This window comes from Gopherus evgoodei, chromosome 7, assembly GCF_007399415.2.
Source record: "Gopherus evgoodei ecotype Sinaloan lineage chromosome 7, rGopEvg1_v1.p, whole genome shotgun sequence".
NCBI lineage: Eukaryota > Metazoa > Chordata > Testudines > Testudinidae > Gopherus > Gopherus evgoodei.
In genome coordinates this window covers 11,365,131-11,390,007 of record NC_044328.1, presented here as the reverse complement: position 1 = coordinate 11,390,007, position 24,877 = coordinate 11,365,131, and the positions used below count along the sequence as shown (strand labels likewise).

The 24,877-nt window shown below is 39.8% G+C and overlaps 1 protein-coding gene across 4 annotated transcripts in view; it reads right to left on the bottom strand.

Moving 5' to 3' along the window:
* VTI1A (vesicle transport through interaction with t-SNAREs 1A) overlaps nt 1-24,877 on the bottom strand; it is a 349,350-nt gene that overhangs the window by 127,768 nt on the left and 196,705 nt on the right. For 2 of the 4 annotated variants that reach the window (XM_030568804.1, XM_030568805.1), the window contains 2 exons: nt 5,138-5,208; nt 205-266 (listed from right to left, as the gene is read on the bottom strand). In XM_030568804.1, the coding sequence (XP_030424664.1) occupies nt 205-266; nt 5,138-5,208 (133 nt within the window). Of the gene's footprint in view, nt 1-193; nt 267-5,137; nt 5,209-24,877 lie in introns of all 4 variants that reach the window. The other 2 variants (XM_030568806.1, XM_030568807.1) reach the window with 1 other exon arrangement.

Sequence of the window (24,877 nt, the reverse complement as noted above, 5' to 3'; positions counted from 1 at the left end):
AGTTTGTGCAAAACTCCTATGGTAAAAATGTCCCTCACATCTGATTTTTCCTCAGTGAATGCTTGTGCCAACATCAATATTTAGATTCAAGAGATTCTATGTACTGGATTGTGAGGAAAAAAACATGCAAGTTAGCCAAATGTTGAGTTATAATTAAAAATAATAAAGCAGATAGAGACAAAGGCATCCCTACCTTGTTCTTACCTTTGCAACATGCCAGTTAGGATCCTGGAGCTCTTCCCCAAGTTTGCATCTGTTTCTCTAAGCTGAGGAGAAGAGGGTTATATTTAAAAAAAACAAACAAAAAGAACAAAACAAAAAACCCACATATACTCCATTAAGTACAAAAAGAAGAGTTCTATTGTACATTGGTTTAATCTTGCTCAGTTTTAGCTTGCATTCAGTTCTAGTAAAGCTCTGAAATTTAAGTGTAGATTTTTTCCCCTTACAAAAGATGAAATCTGTGAAAGATTCAACAGTGGATGTAATAAAAAGCAAAGGCTCTACAAATAAAGATCTGAGGAATAAAATGCATTACAGATTGGTATCTATATTTTCCAGTGTGTCTGTGTGCATGTGTGCGCAGGCGTGTGTCATCTGTCCTATGAATGTTACTGGAAGTTGAATGAGGGTACCAAGCGATGAGGAGATACCCAAAGGGTTAGCTATTCTTGTTTTTTCACATGCTATTCTTTCACTTGTTTTCATAGATACTCCAGACAAAGCAATCTGAAGAAAAACAATATCACAGAACGTCATATTATTGATACAGTGGAAAATACATCTTTAAAATATTTCCATAGTGCTTCTACAGCAAAGTTTTACCTATTTAAATATGAAAGTAGGAACTAATCTTACAGTTTATTAGCAATTTTAATTTAAACGGATCCCAAAACATTTTATAGATTGTGCAAACTACTAATAGATGGATGTAATATGAATTATATATCATATTATAATTATATATAATAGCTTTCTCGCCCCTTTGGTGGAAAACTTAGTGGTCTAACAGTGCTCTGCAACACTACATATCCAACTGAACTTAATTAACTTAATTAACTTGCTTGTTACAGAGCTCTATAGTAAACACTGCATTTTAGGCAAATGGTCAGATTTAAGAGCAGTTTTCAGTACAAGAAAACGGAGGCTAGAGAGTCACTCTCACTATCTCTCGGTCTAATAATATTTAAATATTTATACAAGTGAAACAACTCAAACAGGAGAGACTAAGAGAGAATAGCCACCCCCATAATAGCCAAGTAGGCTGGTGCTTAGGCACTTGTAGGTTGCAGTCTGTTGCTCCAGAGACGGGATTCAAACCTAGTTTCTTCTACACCTGCCGCTAAGTGCCCCAACCACTTATCTACTGGATATAAGAAGTGGGGCACTACCATGGAGACCTCCTCGTCCTTGGTTCTGTGAAGTGTCTAGATCCCTTTGGGTCTCTATCACCAGTTTTCCTTTTTTTTTTTTTTTTTTTTTTTTTTTTTTTTAAGAAAATGATTAAAAATGCCTAAAATGAAAACAAACCTTTCATTTTTGGGTTGAACAAAACATCAAGTACGACCCAAAATTGCTTTTGTTTTTTGGAATTTTCTATTCACCGAAAATGCCCAAAAATGTAGGTTTCAGGTTGACATGAAATGAGTATTTTCTCTTCAATTTTTGGAACTGCCAGTGAATCAAAAACTCAGCTATTTGCACACCTCTACTGTCTTCTTCACAGACAAGACAACAAATTTTCTGGTTAATCCTGGTTATTTTACTATTGTAAAAAGCATGCATCTTAAATTTCAGTATTGGACATCAGATGGGAAGGACTCTCCTCAGTCACTGAGTCTTGTTTCCTAATCTATCATTTCTGTACTGATTGCAAAGTCAGGAATAAAGCTCAGCAAAATCTAACAACTCTAGCAAGCCCTTCTTTGAAATGCATTGTAAACTACAACAAGTTTCTCAGAAGGGGAACAAGAATAAAAACACTCTAGATACACATATGTACAGAGACAGAGTGCAGTTGAAATCTAAAGGGAAAGGTGAAAGGGAAACTAGAAAATTTGTTAGTCCCCCCCTCCACTTGATGAGAGAAGACTGTTCTACAACCTGATTAAGCAGGTGCAAAAATAGGAACTGAGGGACTGCGTTGGTAGGGAACCTTTGTACCCTCAGTTCTAGATTACTGTAGGTCTTTATATCAGAAGCTTGCACCTCCCTAAGGCTGCTTGGAATGCCTCCAGTGACAGTTAACCACAAGAGAAGGGATGTGTCTGGAGAGTTCATGAAGAGACAGATATATATTATTTTCTAAATTTTACCACACTTCATTCAGCATTTACTTCTTTATTATAAATTCAGATGTAATGGGTTGCCTGATGATTCAGCAGGTAGGGCAATCAATGCCTTACTGCCATCAGAGACTTCAGTTTCGGAGACAAAACATATTCTGCGTTATAAATCCGTAAAAGGGCAACTGTAATGGAAATCTCCAGATAATGAAGAATTTTCGCTATCATAAGTCACACCCAAACGTATTGAATACCTAGTACATAAGGTGCATCAAGAACAGCTTCCATTTCTGATCTTGCAAATAGTTACTATGATGTTTAATGCTCACCACTGTGAGTAGTTGCATTCACCACACTTAGGAGTAATGACTGGCCAGATAAGACCTTTAGTTATGAATGTCTCATATATTTTACGGAATTATTTTGTGATTATATTATTTAATTAAATGCTACTAAAGAGAAAAAAAGTAGAAGATAGGAATAATTGACACTCCCACAGAACACGCCACTTCGCATGAAAGAGGGCTGGACGTTGTCCCAATGCTTTGTAACTAAGAACCACGAGGTATAGGGGTGTGTGCTTTGTTCTGGAAGGCCATGTCATGGGTGTGTTTACGAGTGCATAAGGTAAAGTCAACTTCTGGAAAAACCAGATTAATCCAGTATGCATATGCAACAGAAAAACATACTTTGCTGCAATTTTAAAAGCTCATTACAAAACCAAGTTTTTTATCTATCCAGAGGTAAACTGTACAAAGTGGTGTGCTTTCCATTTGCTCTTTTATTACATATAATGATAGGCTCAAACACAGCAGTCAGAGGGGGAGGGTAATAGGATGTTTTCCCTCCTTCCTTTGGTTAGTAAAAAAGAGTTTCCTGCTTTTTATACCTTTAAATATCAGGCCCTAACTTCCATCTTTTTGCTGGAGAAGTTTGACAAACCTGAAGGTAAAATCACTGCTCAGGTAATGAATTCTTAGATTGCCACTATCCAGGGTCTGAAAGTTCTCAGCAAAATGCAGGCACTCAGGACCTGAGATGCCTAAGGTAAAGACAAGCACAAGAAAAGTTAGACAAATAGGCAAACGCCTAAAGGAACAATAAAAACATAACCTCTTCTCTTCTGCATTGGCAGAAAACCCAATATACAGATTTTCAATCATAAATACACTTATTCCAAAAGAAAATATTTTCAAGATAGCTCTTCCTCCAGTTTCCTCCTAATATGTGAGCTCACCGATGAGTACAACAACTGATGACAAACAAACTCAGCTACGTCAAGCCAGAGCAAGAGAATTCTGTTTTAGCTGGTTGCAATGTCATTAACTGTTGATGTACAAAACGTAAAAACCTCAAGCATGGCGTGGCAAGTGAAGATAAAAATGGACATTTAAATAATGTGTCGTGGTCATAGACTGAATAATCTGTATTCATACAGATACATTGGGGAAAAAAAACCTTTGTTGTTAACTTTTTCTGTGAAATTGGGAAGGATGATCTTGTGTTACGGTTTGACAGACTTCCTGTGTGATCTTTGGCAAATGGGTATAACAGTACTTCCTTTGGGAAGGTGCTTTGAGAGAGAAAATGAAAATCTAGACAAGTGTAGAAGTTTTTAAAAATTGTTTATTTTAAATAATAGGAGAAACAAGGGAGAAGGAAATAAATGAGATGTTAGGACTGATGGAGTTGAGTGGTATGGTGGGAATTAGAAAATCTTGTCTATTTTATGGATAATTTTGTATTAATCCATAAAACCCACTATTCTTCAGAACCCTGCCCACTCTTGATAAATTAAATGACTCTTGGTTTCTACCATTTCCTTGGCAGTCTAGTAAATCTCTTTGTGGGATATTCTTCCTGATATGCAACCTACATCTGTAATTTCTTAGATCATTCCAAATATTTTTAGTTATGTTCCATATCAATCTTAAATTAATGCACTCCTTGCCATCTATGGAGTTAACATTTTTCAAACAGAGGGAAACTGGTATAACACCTTTAATGTTTAGCCAAGCTATATACCTCTATCCATACATCTAACTCATTTAAACTTTACTGTAAGTAAATTCAACCAATGAGTCAATATTTTCTCAATAATGAGGGGCTAAGAACTGAATGCAATATTCCAGTCCAGCTCAGTCATATCTGAGTCCTATAGAAAAAGTCTATTATCTCCTTGCTCTGTAACATGATGCCTCTGCACGTGTAGTGCAAAGGTATTGCCCACTGATGGACAATGGCCTCCATCTTTGTTTTTTTAACAATTTAGAAAATGGGATACATAGAGATGTGAGCTAAAATCACAACCTTCAAGTGGACCTCATGCCACAGACATATGCTGTCATTTGGATCTAAAGGAGACCTGAAAACAGTAACTAAGAGGCATATAATGGACGGAGTACTAGGAATTGAGGTCTTCCATTTCTGACAACAGGTCTTTGGATGGCTTATGACTGGAGGCTCACTAGTCAGCTTCCTAGGAAAATTTCATTCCTTCTTGACCTTGCTACAGGCAGGAACAGGAAGAAACTGAAAAAAAATTGGGCTTGAAAAAATTCCAAGACACACATTTATCAGGTCTGATTGCGGGATTGGGGCCAATTTCTTCCTTGCAAATGCAGACCCACAGACTTCAATGGGACTACTTGTACTAATCAGAGTTTGCAGGATGAGCCCATTTTGGACTTTTACTTTTTAATAAGTAGTGATGGGTTGTGATTACATATCGTGATATAACAGTTGACTTATTTAAGGTTTTAATCAATGTACTGGATTATTTCTGCTTGCACAGTGAACTTACCCAAAGCGCACGAAACCCTACACCAACAATTCTTTATCGTCAAACTTACCCTTTCCCGAGAACGCTGGATCTTCTCTCTGTCTTGGCTCAGGTTTTCCAACATTTCCTGTCCAATCTGCTCTGCATTAAAAAAATCAAAATGTAAATCATGAAAAATACAGCTTTTCTCTGTAAGCCCCAACATGCCAAGTTAAATTCTAATAAATATATTTAAAGAAAAACAGCACTGTAACATATGAGAGAGCCTAATCACTCCACCTAAATGGAAAGAAGAAATAACTAACAAGCTTTAAATGTCTCAAATAGCATACATATGAAGAGGTAACAATCAAACCAGAAGCTGTCACCTTGACAGTCTAATGAGATAGTTTAGGCTACAGGGATTCATGTTCATCTTTGGTCTAAACAACAATGGCAAGAAGAATTTCATACTTGCTCTGAAGGGTGGGAATTCATACTTCTCACATGTTCTTAACTTTTGTCTCTCCCCTTCTTTTTCCTTGCTGGGAAATATCAGGAAGTTTTTACTAAGAGATATCAGTACAGTTATGGAGCTACTGAAGGCCTCTTCCCCTAACTCCACTTGCCACTAAAATGAAATTGTTATTTTAGTGTTAACCCCGCCTGCTCTCCCCAACACAACGGGTGTTTTGCTTTGCTCCACTGATGGCACATCAGGATGTGTCCAGCATTTCTGGCAGGCTTGGAGATGTGTTCTGTTGGGTCTCAGTATTTCTGATAATCACATTAATCAATCGGTTGGCATCATCTCTTGTTTATACTTTGGCTGGTTGCTTCCATAGCCCATACTGCATTAAATAATTGCAAAATTATAGGGAAAATTCAGGCTTCAAGACATAACACAAAAGCTGTGAAGAAGGCCAGGACTTTCCTTTAAAAATAACTTTAATCTCATGTTAACCTGAGATAGCTATTACAGATATGCACGTATAAGAAAATAATACCACCTAATATATAGAAGGTATTTCCATCTTCAGAGCGCTATACATACATTAATTAATCCTCACTACATCCCTCTGAGGGAATAAAGTAAGTTATATGATCCCCATTTTACAGAAGGGGAAATGGCTACAATTTGCCTCAGGCCACATAGCAAGACTGACACAAACATTCGTTTCTGACTTCCAGTTCTATGCACATTCCTTTAGGCTGCTCAGCGTAGCTATGCCAAAAAGAAAGAGAGTAACCAAATCAAGTATATTCTATATTTCTCTAAATATCAAAACCACACGTTGCTATTGCTGTGTTACTGAATTGTGAATAAGCAAGATCTTGACATTTGATTCTTACAATTGTAGAAAGAGACTGAGTCAGAAAAAAAATCAGTAATATATCAACATGGCAATACTTACAATTTTAAATGGGGACATTTTCAGGACATGATTCAACTTTAAGCTGCCTTAAACTTTTTTTTAAATATGAGGCAAAGAAACCCTGGACATTTGCCTCCCCACCCCCAATAACAATTTCAGTGCACAGTGATATATATTCTGTCAGCTAAAGACCAAAAATATTCATTACAGTTTATTTTGCTGGATCCGTTGCCAAGTACAGTACAAGTAAGATAAATATTTCCTCAGATATCTGACCACAAATTGACATCCCATTATGCCTATCTTGTCCCTGCTGGCTTGCAGCTCTTTACTTTAGCTGTATATACAATGCCTCCCAAAGGTGAAATGTGGGTAAGATATGTGGTTACTGAGTTAAAAAGCTGTAAGGTGAGTACAGCTATACAGATAGTAGAGTAGGAAAAGCGACTCAAGGCTCATCAGCACGTATGTCCCAACCCACTGGATGAACATAATGCGCTTATTATCAATCGTTATTAAAGCATTTAAAGTATTGGACTACATTAAAGGATAAATATATTCACTGTATTTTTTAAGAAAAATATCTTTATTTAAAAAGTAGAGTAAAACAATCAGCAAATTCAAGCAAACTAGTGTCAGCTGGAAATATTTATTATTCAAAATCTGTGTGTGCCTCTGTGTGTGTGGTGTATAAAGAGTTAGGAGTAGATTTTCTTTCAAAGGAAGAAATAAAAAGCACATTGCTAAAATGGTCTGATATTTCACAAACAAGACTCAAAAATAATCTTTGTAGGATGCAGCTATATATTTTATATGCCAACTTAAGAAAGTTAACCGTATTTTTTCAAATCTTTTTTTCCTATCAATGGTATGTTCACATTTTTAGCTTTTATAAGACATGACAACAGCATCAACTGTAACTGAGAGTAATCCACCATCACTTTGACAAATAGTGTATTTTCCTCTCATTGCTGATGACTGAAGACATCAATAATAAGGAAGGAGAGCATGTCAGCCAGAATATCCAAAATGAATGTTGATATGATACTTAGGGATTAAACCTGCAGCCATGAAGTTCAAACTGGCACAGGGGTTCGAGAACCGGAGAGCTGCATTTCCTTTCCAACATCTCTACAGATACAGTAACTGGAGGGTTATCAATTTACAGGAGTTGTTTTACTCTACATGCACTGCATTTGAGATCTTTGGCCCTTTTTGGGCAAAAAACAATAGTGTAAGTTGAAGACTAACCTAACGGAGGTGACACTAGAATTCTGGCTACCAGTTTGAGCATCATAAACTGAACCCTTGATCTAAGTGTCCTACTGTACAGCTCTTCCACTCTCAGAACTTTCACCAAAATCAGTGAGACTTTTGCAGATGGAAGGTCAGCCGAGTTAAATCAATATGTTTAAAAAATAAATAAATGTAGAGAAATGCACACAGGTAAATGGATATAAGGTACCTTTTCCAGTTTCTCCAAGACTGCATGATTGTCGGGTGAGCAGAGCAGCAGCAGAGTTAAGCTCTTAAATAGAACAATTTACTACTTGATATCATTGCTGTGTGTTTGCTATCAGATGACATTATATTCCTCAAGTATCAGAGGTGTAGCCATGTTAGTCTGGATCTGTAAAAGCAACAAAGAGTCCTGTGGCACCTTATAGACTAACAGACGTATTGGAGCAATGAGCGTTCGTGGTGAATACCCACTTCGTCGGATGTATTCACCCACAAAGCTCATGGCTCCAATACATCCTTTAGTCTATAAGGTGCCACAGGACTCTTTGCTGCTATTATAGTCCTCATGTCCCTGATGTTTCTGCCAGTTCAAAGCTTCACCAATCTTAAAATGTAAATGTAAGCATTTAATCCAAGATTGCATCTTAGATTTTCAAACTACTTATCTATTGAATCAGTTACTGACTACTACAATTACACACAGTGGCCAGTTTTAAAAAGTATGTTGTGGTTCACATGCAGGCATTTAGGACCAAGACTAGAACCTAAGAGATTTCAGATATTGTAAATGTGCTGTATTCATGGAGCCTTATTGTCAAGACTATAAGCTCTATGATCTTAAAACTATTTTGGCAGGGGAAAGGGTGTGCATGTCCGTGCCTGGGTAGTGCCAGGATGCAATCAGTATACGTGACACAAAAATCAGAATGATGTTAAAATTAACCTAGGCCAAGTGAGATCTGAAAGTGACCTAAAATTAGTTCTAAAGAATTACAGCTAACACATCCTGAGCAAAGGCGTAAAACACATTCATACCGCTGTAATTTATGTACTAAGTGACACAAGGCAAGACAGTCAATACACACATCACAACATAGCTTAAGAATGAGATAATGAACAATAATAATAAATGCAATCCCGCACAAGACAAAAGTCATCACTGAACATCAGGCTTAAAAGGACAACAAGTATCAGGCTTCCCTGGCCACACATTTATTTTTGCCTTGAGCTGTTAAAATCAGTGGGGGGGATCAACTACTTCATCAATGAGCATTGTCAATACCATTATTTTCTGTTTGGCCTTCTCAAATGATGTTTAGTGTTCTATACGGACAGGCGGTGCAAGCCAAAAGATGATAATATCACTTCCCATAGTTTTGCACATGATCAGATGCATAAATAAAGATGCTTTGATATGATATGGTTGAAGTTGCGAAGTGAATAGGTCATGTTCATGGCAGCCCCATTCAAACATAAGGGTGGGAAGCAGTTACCAAATAGAGAGAGGAAAAAAAATAGGCAGGAAAAGTTTTTATACTTACAAGGGTCTAACAAGATATTGAGAGAATGGAAAGCAAAAAAATAAAAATGAAGAAAACCTACACAGTTATTTGAAAGCATCCCTTTAACAGTGAATCTACATCATAGGTTTAATAGTTGTTTTTTCTGTTGGAGTCTATTATTTTCTTTTTCATGCATAAAGAAAAACCAAGAATCCTTCCAGGGAATTTATAAAATGCATATTTATCTATCCACCAGACTGGAAAGGCTCATTCACAGCTATACTGGTCTCTTGGGTAAATACATAGTAGTCATTCTTTAAAAATGTTATTATTGACTTGATGAGTTAGCGAGGCTCTTTCAAAATCATCTAGCCTGTAAGGTAAATAAATGCTTAAGTGGTTTGAAACCAAGAAAACAAGCATGCAAAAATTGTGTGATGTGCCTGATGCACGATATTACATCAGCATTAAAAAGAACAAAACAAGCTGGATCGGACATCAATTATTGCAGTTTTGTGGGTGTATGTGTGTACATGTGTAAGAGAGAGATGTGCATACATATGACTTGTATGTATTTTCCAAGATGCAATTTATATACAAATAAAAGCTCAGATAACCTCTTAAATTAGCTATTTCCAAGCTTACTAAAATGGAGATTTATAATATAAGACAATGTATGTCTGACACAGTATTTTTCATATCCAAACTTCACCACTTGTGTGATATATTCCCGAACTTATCAGTAAATGCACCACAGGTCTTGATGGGGGTAAGAAAGAGGTTGATGATAGGCCGACCAAATTATGGGGAGAATGCTAGGTGGCTTGTTCAATACGACTTCACATTTGTGTTCTACAAACAATATGCAGACTTACTAGACATACAGACAGAGGTGAGAGAGAGTGACAGACTGACTGACCGACCACAGAGTGTGAAGTAAAGATAATGTTAGAGAATTAAAAAGGCTGTTCAGATGGTCAGGGCAGATAGGTAGAAAAGCTGCTACCTATGGTGGAGAGGAAGAGATGTGGGGTGGGAAAGTCTAAGGTCCCATTTCAGGAAAGCATCTAAGCACACACTTAGTGGCCTTCTTAAATACAGATGATTTCTGAATCAGGACTTAAAAGAGCATGCATCACAATCTATGAAAGATCCTGAAATAGGGATATATTTGAGCAGGGTACTGAAATGGACAGAAACACAGTTAAGATCTTGAGTCTGAGGCATTTTCTTTTAATAGTGGCACAATGGGGCCCTTTAAGAGCAGAGGGTCCAGAAGAATCTGTTCCAGGGGGTTGCAATCAAAGGCTCAGGAAATGGCTCTGTAGAAGAAAAGAGGACAAAATGCAGTGAGAATTAGGCGTTGGATGGAGGCAAAACCCCATGAACCGTTCCTTTAAGGGCATGGGATCAGAGCTCCCTTCTTTCAGCCAATCAGGACAGTTTTCTCTGGAGCCGGGCAGTATATAAAATGCCTTCTCCTTCAGAGCAGGGGAGACACTGATAAGAGAAGGAAGCCAGAGAGTTAAATTCTAGGGGACAGCTATGAGAAGTGACCCTGGATAGAGCAGCAAAGAACTCCATTTGGATGCCAGAAAAGCCAGAGATAAACTGATCCTTTAAATTGCAGTAATGGAGTATTTGGAACTGTTTTGGGCATTAAGACAGCCTCCAATGGAGGGTGGTCAGATTAATAAGAAAGGCTGCGGGGGACTTGCAAGGGGCCCTGAAGAGGTAGAACAGAGGGAGGTTGCTGCAAAGGGAATTTTTGCCGTGAGGGACTGCTCAAGTAGTGGCAGCCCTGTTATGGTATAGTAGTCACATTTTGGTCAGGCTAAAATTTGGAGAGTTTGGATTTTGGGAGTATTAAAGGGAGGGAATTACAGGAAGCAAAAACATGAATAAGAATTTCTGTAAAAAGTCATGCTATAAAATATTGTATGTGAGCAGTGTTTCAGAGGTGACAGCAAGCAATTTTACAGACTTGGAAAATATACTGTAAGAGACAAAAGAGTTCAGGGTTGAGTGAAAAGGTACCTGACAGCAGAAAGTTAATTAAAAAAAAGTGCTGACATCTTTTAAGTATGGTTACATAAGTGGAAGTCCTTATAAATGTACAAGTTTGCAGTTTATTTATAAATATAAATATATATATTTCATTAGAAGAGCTAACATAATTAGAGACAGAGTCATTTTGATCTTTAGGTTATTAGATGACAAACAAGGATTACAGGTAATGATTATAAGTCAATAGAGAGAATATTTGTAAAACATTAAAAGAACGCAGCTTTGTGAAATGAAGAAGGTATGCTATTCTAATGACTAAGTATCTGCAGTAAATGGGATGCTGATGGGTACATAAGGGAAAAAAACAGAAGTCCAATTGTTATTATATACAACAGGGCACTTTAGATTATATCATAGAAAGGATATTTAATATCAGCTTTGATAAGGTATAAAAAGGTATAAAAAGGACAACCACAATGTTTTGTGCTTTCATGAGGAAGACAGATGAAATGAGACAGGCCCAGTAACTTTACCGCTGGTAGCCTTTTCTTTTTCTAGGGCTTCTTACCTTTTCTAAAATTCTAACATACATCAATCTACTGGCATAAAAAGTACCCATTCCTCACTAACTGATAATTTTTTCTGTCTACTTTCATCACACGTCTATCTCAGCTCACTTGCTAACAGCCTCACGGCATCATTCACAGGAGGTGGCAGGCTTTGATTCGACTGAGGGCTTACCTATACTGAAGTCCAGCCATTGTTCTAGCTATACTCTAGTTCTGATTATCTGCTCCAAAATCCTCCCTTCAGATTTTCTCCTCCCCTCTTGGAGCAACTGTTCAGAAAAGTACCTTGCTCAGTGCAATAAGATAAATAAATATCCTGCTACCTCATTTACAATCTCTAATTTAAGTGAAGTTGGAATCAAGCCACAATATTTTTTGGCTCATTTATGTTTCCTTTCTATTATTCTTAGTGGAAGGGACTGACCTGACCATGTTAGAAACTCTATAGTCCTCTATTTATCCAGACAACTGGGACAGTTCAGGCAGTGCATGATGCTCTATTAAGGCACCTTCCAGACTGCACTATCTCTTGGGCTGAAAGAGCAGTTCACTCATTTCTTGACTTCTCTACTGAGACTGCCTCAAAGGTGGCAAAATAGTCACAATCCTGATCACATGTGATCTGGGACAAGGACTCCTATCCTCTAGGAACTGGACCAACTATCTCCTAACTTCACCCAGATCCCCAAGCAGCCATGAGAGAACAATGGCTACATCTAACCTGAGTTGAATTCAAACTGGTAAATAAAGGCAAAAGGCTCCACATTCCTTTATTCAACAACTTCATATCAAGTAACAGGCAATACAAGCAATTATTTTGGACCCTGAGTATTGCTGCCTGCAAAGACTTAAAACAGGTGTGACTGAAGGGCAAGCAACTTGTATTCCAGTTCAGGGCCCTCCAGAGGATTCAGGGGGCCTGGGGTCTTCGGCGGTGGGGGGGCCCCTGCTTCGGCGGTAATTTGGACGTGGGGGGTCCTTCTACTCCGGGACCCGCTGCTGAAGTGCCCTGAAGACCCGCGGCGGGGTCCCCCCACTGCCAAATTGCTGCCAAAGACCTGGCACTTCAGCGGCGGGTCCCGCTTCGGCGGTAATTCAGCAGCGGGGGGTTCTTCAGCCCCGGAGTGGAAGGACCCCCCCGCCACCGAATTGCCACCAAAGATCCAGGGCAGAAGTAGTTCTGGGGGTTCTGGCCCCGCGAGAGTTTTCTGAGTCCCCTGAAGCAAGTGAAGGACCTCGCTCCAGGGGCCTCGAAAAACTCTCATGGGGGGCCCTTGCAGGGCCTAAAGCAAATTGCCCCACTTGCTTCCCCCCCGCCCGGGCAGTCTTGTTTCAGTTCCTGCATCTGGCAGCTTGAGGCTCTGAAAATCATAAGGCTGGCTCAACTTCTGCAGCTCAGTTATCTTCAATGCAATAAACACAACTCAAGGCACAAAAAATTTAATGCAAAATAGGTTAGGCCCAGTAGGCCCATCAGCAAGCAGAAATCAAAATCAGTTTCCCTATGAAAAGGGCAGAAGCATCTTGGAAAGATAAGACACAATTTAAAATTAAGGAGTGGGAGAGAGAGATTTTTAATGCATACCCAAATACACAAAGCCACTAGTACCAATTCTAAGTGAAAACAACACAGCTCACAAGTATTGAGTTTCAGGTACTCTGTCTGAAATGATAGTCATCATTTGCTTTATTATTATTATTAAAGGAACCATTTATGAGGCTCAAATAATAAGAACTGGTCTTCTCTTAGTGTGTCACTTTCTGGACAGAGGAAAAGTCAAGAGAAGACTATATCCTACATTATTTCAGGCCCATAAATGGCTCCTTGAAGCAAAAAAAAAAGCTCATAAAAAACAAATCAAATATCAAGATATTTAGGTTTATTCAGATTTAACCTCATACTGTTATATTAAAAGACTCATACTGATATATTAAAGATTTATCCTGTGTAAACTGAATCTAGAGCCTTCTTAGAAAGTCAGAAACGCTGGGAACACAAGCAAGCATTCTCTGCATGTTTGATCTTTACTACTTCCATAGGTAAAGAGAGCTTTTTAACTGGACTTACACTCCTCAGCAATACATATTGAATGTGAAAGGAGAATATATTTCTTGCTGCACCCACATTCATATTTGAATGAAAAAATAAGATGCTGGACTTTAGAAAAAACAAAACAAAAGGATTAATTACATTATAAATTATTATTGTAAATTATGCTTCAAACTACTGACCAAAAACTGTGGATATTTATTCCGTGCAAAAATAAAGCCATGCAAAAAACTATATGCAATAAAAAAGAAAATTTAACAACAACTTTTCTTATACATTGGAGAGACCACAAGCCAAGTGAACAGCTCAGCAACCTAGGAGCTAGCTTCAGTGAACTCGTTCTTTGAATATGAATTAGCAGTGCGTAATCGCAGCATATTTATGAGGTTTTTGCCTGGTCCTTTTCTCCTGTGAATGCTGTATTATTCATTGCATGTGCCCTGACCCCCGTGCGCTCCTGTTCTGACAAATCATACTTGATTAAGACAAATCTTTATTAGTTAGCTAGTCAACTTCCCCATTTATCATTTGCAAATCTCATTCTCCTTTCTGGGTACAGTAGAAGTGACTGAGACCATTTCCCCCCATATAAAAATGAAATGCTTGTTACTGACAATAAGTGCATACAAAAGCCCAGGAGTCAGTAATAGACAAAACAAAACTTTAATAGGTATAAATTACCAATATGGTCAAACGCTAACACAACAGCATATGTTAACAGGGCTGAGGAAATGTTTATTAGCTAATCCTTTCAATAGACTCCCTACTTCCCCTCACCCACCAAACTCTTTCTTGAAAACAAAATGTCATATATACAAACTGCATTGCAAAGTTGGCGTCTCAAAGTTCTGAGGTTCTTTTTTTTTTTTTTTTTTTTTTTTTTTTTTTTTTTTAGACTGTTGAGTAAAAGAGATTTTTACCAAAAAGAAAAATCTTTTAAGAGTGGCTATATGAGAGGAGGCAAAATGAATTCAAAATTATTCATGAACTTTCAGCTCCATATGAAAATGTAAGAGGCAATTCTTTAAAACTTCAACATAATGTTACTGTATTCAGCATGTATTTTACAACTGGAAAAAATCTGTGATGTCTAATGCATGCCATTTTACTCATGAGAGTGGCTTTTGCTCAGAAATCAGAAGGATGTCCCTTCCATCCATCAGCGCTCTGCATTTGGAAATGTGATGCCTCCATTTGCAAACAGAAGGATGAAGATTACAGATGATAGATGATTCAGGAATTAGGCTGCTACAACAGGACTATGGAGATGTGGGTTCAATTCTCTGCTCTTCCATAGCTTTCCAGTGTGACCTTGGGTGAGTCACTAAGCCTCTCTTTCCTCAGTTTCTCATTTGTAAAATGGAAATAAAAATACTGCCCTAGCTCACAGGGGTGTTGTGAGGATAAATACATTAAAAAATTGGGAGGCAATCAGATACTATGGTATTAGGGGCCAAAGGTATCTAAGATAAATAGAAATGTATAATTAAATCAGTGATGTAATACAACTAGTTGACAAATAATTAGTCTGTAAATAAGCAAATACAACTAGTGACTTCAATAGGAGTAACATATCTGTGGATGGCAGAACAATTTTTGTTCTATACATATTTATATTCTTCTGTTTGGAGAAGTGGGACTTTTTCAAAGTTTATTTATTCTGCAAATAGCTAAGGATCTCTCATTTTCATGGCATCTCCCTATTTTTCTATAAAATTATATTTAAAACACTAATTAGAGTCTGCAATTGATTAGTATTATAAAATCATCAACAAACGTCGAAATTGACCCCAGCAAATGAATCTGTGAGCACTTACATAGCATAGTTCTAATGACACCTTCTCACTAACATTCTGTTTTCTATCTGCACTCAGAATCAACTCTGCTCGCTGTAATGACAGAAGTAAATTTCATTGTTTAGTCCTGCAAAGTCAACACTGCTGTGGGAGAGGGAGTGGAATCCTGTCCCTTGTTACATATCTGCAGAATTGTTAAATTTCAATTGCAGGGGCGTATTCTGTCCTCAGTTACACTCATGTAAATACACAGGAGACAACTAGTTCCTTCAGTGCATCCTAGGTCTGGTCTACACTACGCGTTTAAACTGATTTTAGCAGCATTAAACTGATTTAACTCTGCACCCGTCCACACTACGAGGCCCTTTATATCGAAATAAAGGGCTCTTTACATCGGTTTCTGTACTCCTCCCCAATGAGAGGAGTAGCGCTAAAATCGATATTACCATATCGGATTAGGGTTAGTGTGGCTGCAAATCGACGGTATTGGCCTCTGGGTGGTATCCCACAGTGCACCACTGTGACCGCTCCGGACAGCAATCTGAACTTGGATGCAGTGGCCAGGTATACAGGAAAAGCCCCGCGAACTTTTGAATTTCATTTCCTGTTTGGTCAGCGTGGAGCTCTGATCAGCACAGGTGACCACGCAGAGCTCATCAGCACAGGTAGCAATGCAGTCTCCTGAGAATCAAAAAAGAGCTCCAGCATGGACCGCACAGGAGGTACTGGATCTGATCGCTGTATGGGGAGAGGATTCAGTGCTAACAGAACTCTGTTCCAAAAGATGAAATGAAAAAATATTTGAAAAAATTTCCAAGGCTATGATGGAAAAAGGCCACACCAGGGACTCAGTGCAGTGCAGAGTGAAAGTTAAGGAGCTCAGACAAGCCTACCAGAAAACCAAAGCAGCAAATGGAAGGTCTGGGGCAGGGCCGAAAACATGCCGCTTCTACGCTGGGCTGCATGCAATTCTAGGGGGGTCCGCCTCCACTACCCCACCCCTGTCCATGGATTCCGAGGTGGGGGTGGTAATCTCAACCATGGCTGAGGATTCTGCGGAGGAGGAAGAGGAGGACGACTTTGCAGAGAGCACACAGCACTCCGTTAGCCCCAACAGCCAGGAGCTTTTTGTGACCCAGACGGAATTACCCTCCCAGCCCTCCCAAGCCACTAGCCCAGACAGTGAAGCCATGGAAGCGACCTCTGGTGAGTGTACCTTTGTAAATATAAAACATGGTTTAAAAGAAAGCGTTTTTTAATGATTGATTTGCCATGAGGGCTTGGGATGCATTTGCGGCCAGTAAAGTTACTGGAAAAGTTTGTTAACATGTCTGGGGATGGAGCGGAAATCCTCCAGGGACATCTCCATGAAGCGCTCCTGGAGGTACTCCAAAAGCCTTTGCAGAAGGTTTCTGGGCAAGGCAGCCTTGTTCCGTCCACCATGGTAGGACACTTTACCACGCCATGCATGCAGCAAGTAATCGGGTATCATTGCATGACAAAGCATAGCTGCGTATGGTCCCGGTGATTGCTGGCATTCAAGAAACATTCGTTCTTTATCTCGCTCTGTTATCCTCAGCAGAGTGATATTGTTCATGGTAAGCTGGCTGAAATTCAGGAATTTAACTAAGGGGACAGAGATGGCCATTTTCCTACTGGGCTGTTGCTTAAAAGAAATCCTTCCTTGCACATAGCCAAGCAGGGGGAGGGGAGGAAGGATAGCACTGAGCTTTTTTTGCATTTGGCTAGCAGGAATCTTCCCAGCTACCGGCCACATGGTGGGGGGGAGAAAGAGGGGTGATTAGTAGTGATCTTCCATGATACCAGCCATGCGGTAGGGGGAGGGGTAAAGCAATCATCCCAGAGAATTGGATGGAGGGGGTTGGCCTCTGCTGCTGCATGTTAACAGGAAAGAAGCATCAGAGGGCACTGTGTATATGAAGGCTGGAGAAGCCGAAAGACAATGGCTTACCATAGCCGCATGCAAGCTGAATTCTGATGCCTGGACTTGCGTCCGTGAGATCTGTAACACCAGAGCCACAGGCACTCGATATTAAGATGCAAAATGCGACCTTGTAGTGAAATCACATGTGCTATGTAAGGTGAATAGTGTTGTTCACTGTGAAAGAGTATAACCATTGTTCTGTAAAATGTATCTTTCTAAATACTTCTCTCCCTTTCTTCCCTCCCTCATGCAGCTGCACATTTTTCAAGCCTCCCTACTCCATTCCGAAGGCTGTCTCAGATAAGGTGGAGGAAAAAGAAGACGCGAGACAAAATGTTCTCGGAAATCATGGAAGTGACCCGCAATGAAAGAGCGCATCTGAATGAGTGGAAGGACGTGGTAGCAAAGCACAGGAAAGATGCCAGTGAATGTGAGGACAGGAGGGACCAACGTGAGGACAGGAGGGATGAACGTGAGGATAGGAGAGACGCTCGAGATGAGAGGTGGCGGCAGGAAGATCAGAGGTGTAGGCAGGAAGATCAGCGGTGGCGGGATGCAACGCTGGAGCTGCTGCGTGATCAAACTGATATCCTCCGACGTCTGGTGGATCTTCAGGAAGAGCAGCGGAGTCATAGAGTGCTGCTGCAGCCCCTGTGTAACCACCCTCACCACTCACCATGTTCCGTATCTTCCTCACCCAGACATGTAAGAATGCGTGGGGGAAGGCTTCGTGCACCTGCCCACTCCACCCCCGTGGACAGTCTAACCAAAAGGCTGTCATTACATTGAAATGTGTTTAATGGCCTTTTCCTTCCCTCTTATCCTCCTCCCAAACCACACCTGGGATACCTTGTCAGTTCCCTGCCTCTTTTTATAATTATTTTTGAATAATGAATACATGATTTTTAAACGATAGTGACTTTATTTCCTTAAGCAAGCTGTAATCAAAGGGGGAGGGTGGGTTGCTTACAGGGAAGGAGTCAATAAAGGGGGAGGGGGTTCATGAAGGGGAAACAAACACAGCAGTCACACTGTACCCTGACCTGTGATGAAACTCGTTTTCAAAGCTTCTCTGATGCGCACCACTTCCTGGTGTGCTCTTCTAATCTCCCTGGTGTCTGGCTCCCTGGTAATCAGTGGCCAGGTGATTTGCCTCAGCCTCCCACCCAGCCATAAAGGTCTCCCCCTTACTCTCACAGAGATTGTGGAGCACACAGCAAGCAATAATAACAAAGGGGACATTGGTTTGGCTGAGGTCTGAGTGAGTGAGTAATGTGCGCCAGCGCACCTTTAAACGGCCAAATGCACATTCTACCACCATCCTGCACTTGCTCAGCCTGTAGTTGAACAGCTCCTGACCACTGTCCAGGCTGCCTGTGTATGGCTTCATGAGCCATTGCATCAAGGGATAGGCTAGGTCACCCAGGATAACTATAGGCATTTCAACATCCCCAACTGTTATTTTCTGGTCTGGGAAGTAATTCCCTTGCTGCAGCAGTTTAAACAGAGCAGTGCTTCTGAAGACGCGAGCGTCATGAACACTTCCTGGCCATCCCACGTGGATGTTGGTGAAACGTCCCTTGTGATCCACCAGTGCTTGCAGCACCATTGAAAAGTACCCCTTGCGGTTTATGTATTGGGTGCCCTGTCGCTCCGGTGCCAAGATAAGGATGTGGGTTCCATCTATCGCCCCCCCACAGTTAGGGAGTCCCATTGTAGCAAAGCCATCCACTATGACCTGCATGTTTCCCAGAGTCACAATCTTTCGTAGCAGCAGCTTAATGATTGCTTTGGCTACTTGCATCACAGCAGCCCCCACAGTAGATTTTCCCACTCCAAATTGATTCCCGACTGACTGGTAGCTGTCTGGCGTTGCACGCTTCCAGAGGACTATTGCCACTCGCTTCTCCACTGTGAGGGCTGCTCTCATCTTGGTATTATGGCGTTTCAGGGCAGGGGAAAGCAAGTCACAAAGTTCCATGAAAGTGCCCTTACGCATGCGAAAGTTTCGCAGCCACTGCAAATCGTCCCACACCTGCAAAACTATGAGGTCCCACCAGTCTGTGCTTGTTTCCTGGGCCCAAAATTGGCGTTCAATGGCTAGAACCTGCCCCATTACCAGCAGGATCTCCAAAGTGCAGGGGCACGCAGTTTGAGATAATTCTATGTCCATGTCCTCATCACTCTTGTCGCCGCGCTGCCGTAGCCGCCACCTCCTCCTCGCCTGGCTTTGCAGGTCCCGGTTCAGCATAGGCTGCACGAGAATGCGCGAGGTGTTTACAACGTCCACTATTGCGGTATTGATCTGAGCAGGGTCCATGCTTGCTGTGCTATGGCGTTTGCACAGTTCACCCAGGAAAAAAGCCGCGAAGTGGTTGTCTGCTGCTTTCACGAAGGGAGGGGTGAGGCTGTACCCAGAACCATCCGCGACAATGATTTTTGCCCCATCAGGCACTGGTCTCTCAACCCAGAATTCCAAGGGGCGGGGTAGCCTGCAGGAACTATGGGATAGCTATCCACAGTGCAACGCTCCAGAAATCGATGCTAGCCTCGGACCATGGACGCACACTGCCGAATTAATGTGCTTAGTGTGGCCGCGTGCACTTGACTTTATACAATCTGTTTTATAAAACTGGTTTATGTAAAATCGGAATAATCCTGTAGTGTAGACATACCCCCAGACAAAATGGGGTTACAGAGGTATAATTGAGAGTGGACTTTGGCCTGCTAAATTTTAATTAGTGGGGATGATATCAGAAAGAAAAAACTCAGCTTGAGCTAAAGATCCAATTTGAGTTTGTAGATCTGGACATGGTGGGGGTGGGGGTAGGGTGGGAAATCTCCTTTTACTGTTCACATTTGTTCTGGAAAACTGAGATGCAAACACAGTATTGTTCTGAGATGCAAAGAAAGAGTCTTCCATAATGCCACTTTTCAGAATAGAATCAAATTTTAGGAACAACATCTTAAGCCCTTTACATGGGGTTTAAGAGCTATGAGGCTAGATTTCTATCAGCCCTTCACTAATTGATTGTTGGCACCTGTTTGTTGCTAAGATTCTCATTTTAGAGTATGTCTACTCAGCCGTTGGGAGGTGTGATTCCCAGCTTTGATAAACACACTCCCATTAGCTTTGCTTCAGCTCATGCATTTAAAAATAGTAGTTTGGCTGTGGTGGTGCACACAGACACTTGGGCTAACTGCCTGAGTACGTACCCGGGAGGGGCTGGGTGGGACTATACTCAAGCAGATTGAGAGTTTGTATGTCTACCTGAGCTGAGAACCAGGCCTCCCAGCTTGCTGTGTAGTCAAACCCTTAGGGATCTTGTCAGATCCACATTGCTGCTACATGCTCATGTGGCAGCTGTTTTAAACAGTGCTTTTTTTCAATAGATGTCTAATAAGACAAATGTGATCGCTTTCTTCTGAAGCTAGCTAGCAATGTTTATCCAGACCTTTGTCATCTCAAGATTAGCTGTAGTTGGGGCTACACTTTGGCTCCATTTAGAAGTTTAAGCTAGTCCAGAATGGAGCAGCCTGCTTATTAAGCAGCAGTTTTAGTCTAGAACATGTATCACTCATGATCTTCGAGCTGAATTGGCTACCTGCAGGCTCCCGGTGGCAATTCAAGGTGTTGGCTTTCCCTTTTGAAGCCCTAAAATCGGTTTGGATAAGGGTTACTTGAGAGACAACCTTTCTCTTTGTTCCACACCTCTTTAGTTACAATCAGCAGAGGCAAGTGAGCTGGAGCTGCCATTAAATAAGAGAGAAAGAATTGCCAGCAGGCCATTCTCTGTGGGGGTCGCTCAAGTAGACTAAAACACATCTCCCATTCTGCTGGTCCACCAGAATTCAGATCTGTTAACTTCCAGGACATGTAGTAAAAGCCCTCTTTTCCCCATGTGCAATCAGAATGGGTCAGGATGAGGAAGGAGGTGGTTGTTTGTTGTGATCTAACAGTGATGAAGTGGTATGATGATTGTATGCCTGGCAGGCAGTAGATTTTAGTAATCCAGTGTCATCAATAATTGTTCTGGTTGCTCCTCATATATATGCTTTATAATATCAAACCATATAAAACAGTTATATTCCTTTGAGGTTGATATTTTTTCTTTTGCTGCATTGTGTGGCTACTTAGGGAAAAACAGCCTGACCTGGCAAGGTGTTGAGTACACTGATTTTCATTTATGCTCAGCACCTCAAATGATCAAGCCCACAATGAAACAATGTCTGAACCAGGTAGAGAACCCAGGACTGCTGACTCCCACTCCTAGACTCAAAGCAGGAGAACACACTGCCTCCAACTAGGAACAAAAACAAATATATTAAATCCACTGAAGATGGTAAAATACCCAGAGATTATTACTGCCATTTTAGCTATTTAATTCTTCAGCACCATTTTCTAAATATATCTAAAGATACAAATATTTTTCTAGTGAATTATAGAGGGCATAATGACCGAATGAAATTTATTTTATGGTCTACATATTTTCAATATAAATTCTAATTTGGAATATGTTTTCAGTTGAAAAATGGTAAGATTTTAAAACAAAAAGTAAGTAGCATGTTCTCATCAACTACAGCACATTACACTTCATCTTAGAAAAAACTACCAAAATATAATTATGCAATTATCATTAAATTGGTAAATCATTGCAGCCTGACATTTTAATATAAACACTCAGTTTACAAACACAACTTTGCTGCAAATTTTCAAAATGTGTTGAACTGATGTCAGTGTCTCAGTAATTTCACAGTTTAAAAACAGTTAGAAATATAATGACTACACTACACTTGATTAAAGCATTTACAGCTCTAATCAAAAACTGACAGCAAGATCAAAGATGTTAACTTAAATCTCTCTTCTAATTATGTTTAAAATGCCACACCTCAGGCCTGTCTCTCCTCTTCTTTTTCAAACCAAATTCTGCTTAAGAAAGATCTAACACTTCTTAACAGTTCATTATCCAATAAAACTATTCAAAGCTTAAAAGCAATCTACACAATTAGTCAGGACCTCAGGGAGTCCACCGGTAGTCTTTATTACAGGGCTTCATATTAAAACACCTTAATTATATTTGTCAAATGGATTTCATTAAAACCCATCGTCACTTTAATTTTCATATTTTGACAGTGCTGGCATAGGCATTATTACCACCTACCAGGCTAGGAACCACAGCAAAATTATCAAATTCCTTCAAATACTAAGCAGTTTCTTTTTGTACCTGAATGATGACTTCCCTCAATTTGGTGAATGTACCACAATTAATAGGAATAATTAAAACTGCACAAGATACACAAACTACATGTACAGAATGTGTGTTGGAGGTGTGCAAATAGGAACTTGTATGAATACTTGGTTGCCAGCAGCACTTTATACAAAGATAAGACATATACACGGATGTGCCTGTGAATAATAAAGACAAGACATCAAACGGAATGCACTATTATTTAATCAAATGACAACCATCATGACTTGAAAGCAGAGGCCATTTTAACTACTTTTTGTTATAGTCATATTCAACACAACTGATATAGGTTTGTGGTCATCTATTGTAACCTCATTTTTACTTTAGAGATGATTCATTTACAGTACCAGCTGTCTAAACATTAAATAATAATAAAAAGATGTTTTATCTTATCTACATACCAATGAATAGCAGAGCACAATTGTGTCTCATGTTTATGCTACTTTTCTAATTCAGTTTTTATATATCTATCTTTAGTTTTGTCTATAGCACTCATCACTGCAGAAATTAAGCAATTAGTAATACTTAATTACTTGCAGTACAAAAACTTGGCACTGGTGTTTATATAACTATACAACGTGGGCTATTGTCATATGTGATGCATAAGAAAGTTCCCTTTTTGTTTTGTTTTCTAAAGGATTGCACTGGCAGTTGTAGACAAAACAGCAATTACTAGTGTTTTACTTAAATATAAGGAGTGAAATTCATTCCTGATGTAATTCCTTTGGCTTCAAAAGATATACATACGTTAGGGACCATTTTGGCCCACAATAGATAATAATAGCATGCAGATTGCAAGTGGAGAAAAAAACAGAATATTTTTCTTTCTTCATATAATTATAGTAGGAAATAAGAAATGAAGAGGTTTTTGCCATATTTGTAACATACTTCGCTACTTTGTACAATGGTCTCAAGAGTAACAATCTCCTGGTGTTATGAATATTTTAAGACTTATTAAATGTTCTTGGATTATTGTGCATAAAATGATGGGATTTTAAAGAACCAGTTTAAAATGACAATTAGATCTCCCCCCCTCACTTAAGAAAAAAAATATTCTTCTTAGTTGTTAATATAATATGATGGAAGGGAAAACCCCAGCATCCTTCATAGAGGACAGTAATGTTACAAGCGCTAACATAGAAATTGCTGATGGCACTTTGGATTGCACAAAGCGAGAAAAACCCGTGGAGCTAGATCTGTTTCCATCTCTGCCACAGACTTCCTCAGGCACGTCACTTAGCCCTTTTCTACCTCAATTACCCACTTGTAAAATGGGAAGAATAAGTCTCTTATTTCACAGGGCTGTTGAAAAGTTAAGCTAATGTTTGTAAAGTGCATTAGAAGGCTCGATTCAAAGGCATTACGTGAGTGTAAAGTATATTATATTTAGTTACAGAGTTGAGCGTGTATATTTTAGTGGAAAAAGCTAAGTTCAATGACTTGCTGCAGCTCCAAAACCCTCCCGCCCCCAATAATAATCATAAAGTCTGAAGATCTGTAAACCAACGAGACGTGAAAATCAACCACAATGCCAAAACCATAACCATACGGAAACAGATATAACCTATTTGCTAGAGAGAGGTCTTGATAGCTATAAAGCCTTCCTTTCACAGTATCCCTGATCCAGCCGTCTTAGCACCCTCTGTCTTCTAGCTTTTGCCCAATATTAGGGAAAATAAACTCTCTTTACTTCCAGGGATTCTCATCTAGCAAGTCACGGCATTAATAACTGTGGCCATGGGCTTTGTAGCCTGAATGGGCCAAGAAATGAAACTTCTGCTGAAACAGGCAAGTACCCATATACAATACTAATGCTGTTATTGGGACATTTCTATGTGAAGTACCCTACACTTCTTGGACATGCACCCTTCAACCCAAACCTTCTGTTCAACTAGAGTGTGCGATGAAAAATGTATTCCCAACCCCAATATTCAAACCAGAATCAACATAAGCACTGAGCAATGTTCTGAAACCAACCGTCCATAACACCAGAGTACCACCTCCTTTCTGCTGACAGTGAAAGGTGAGCAGGGAGGTTCTTTATATTGTTGGTGAGGGTACAGTAAGGGCCCTTGTTCTTCCTAAGAAGATCGTT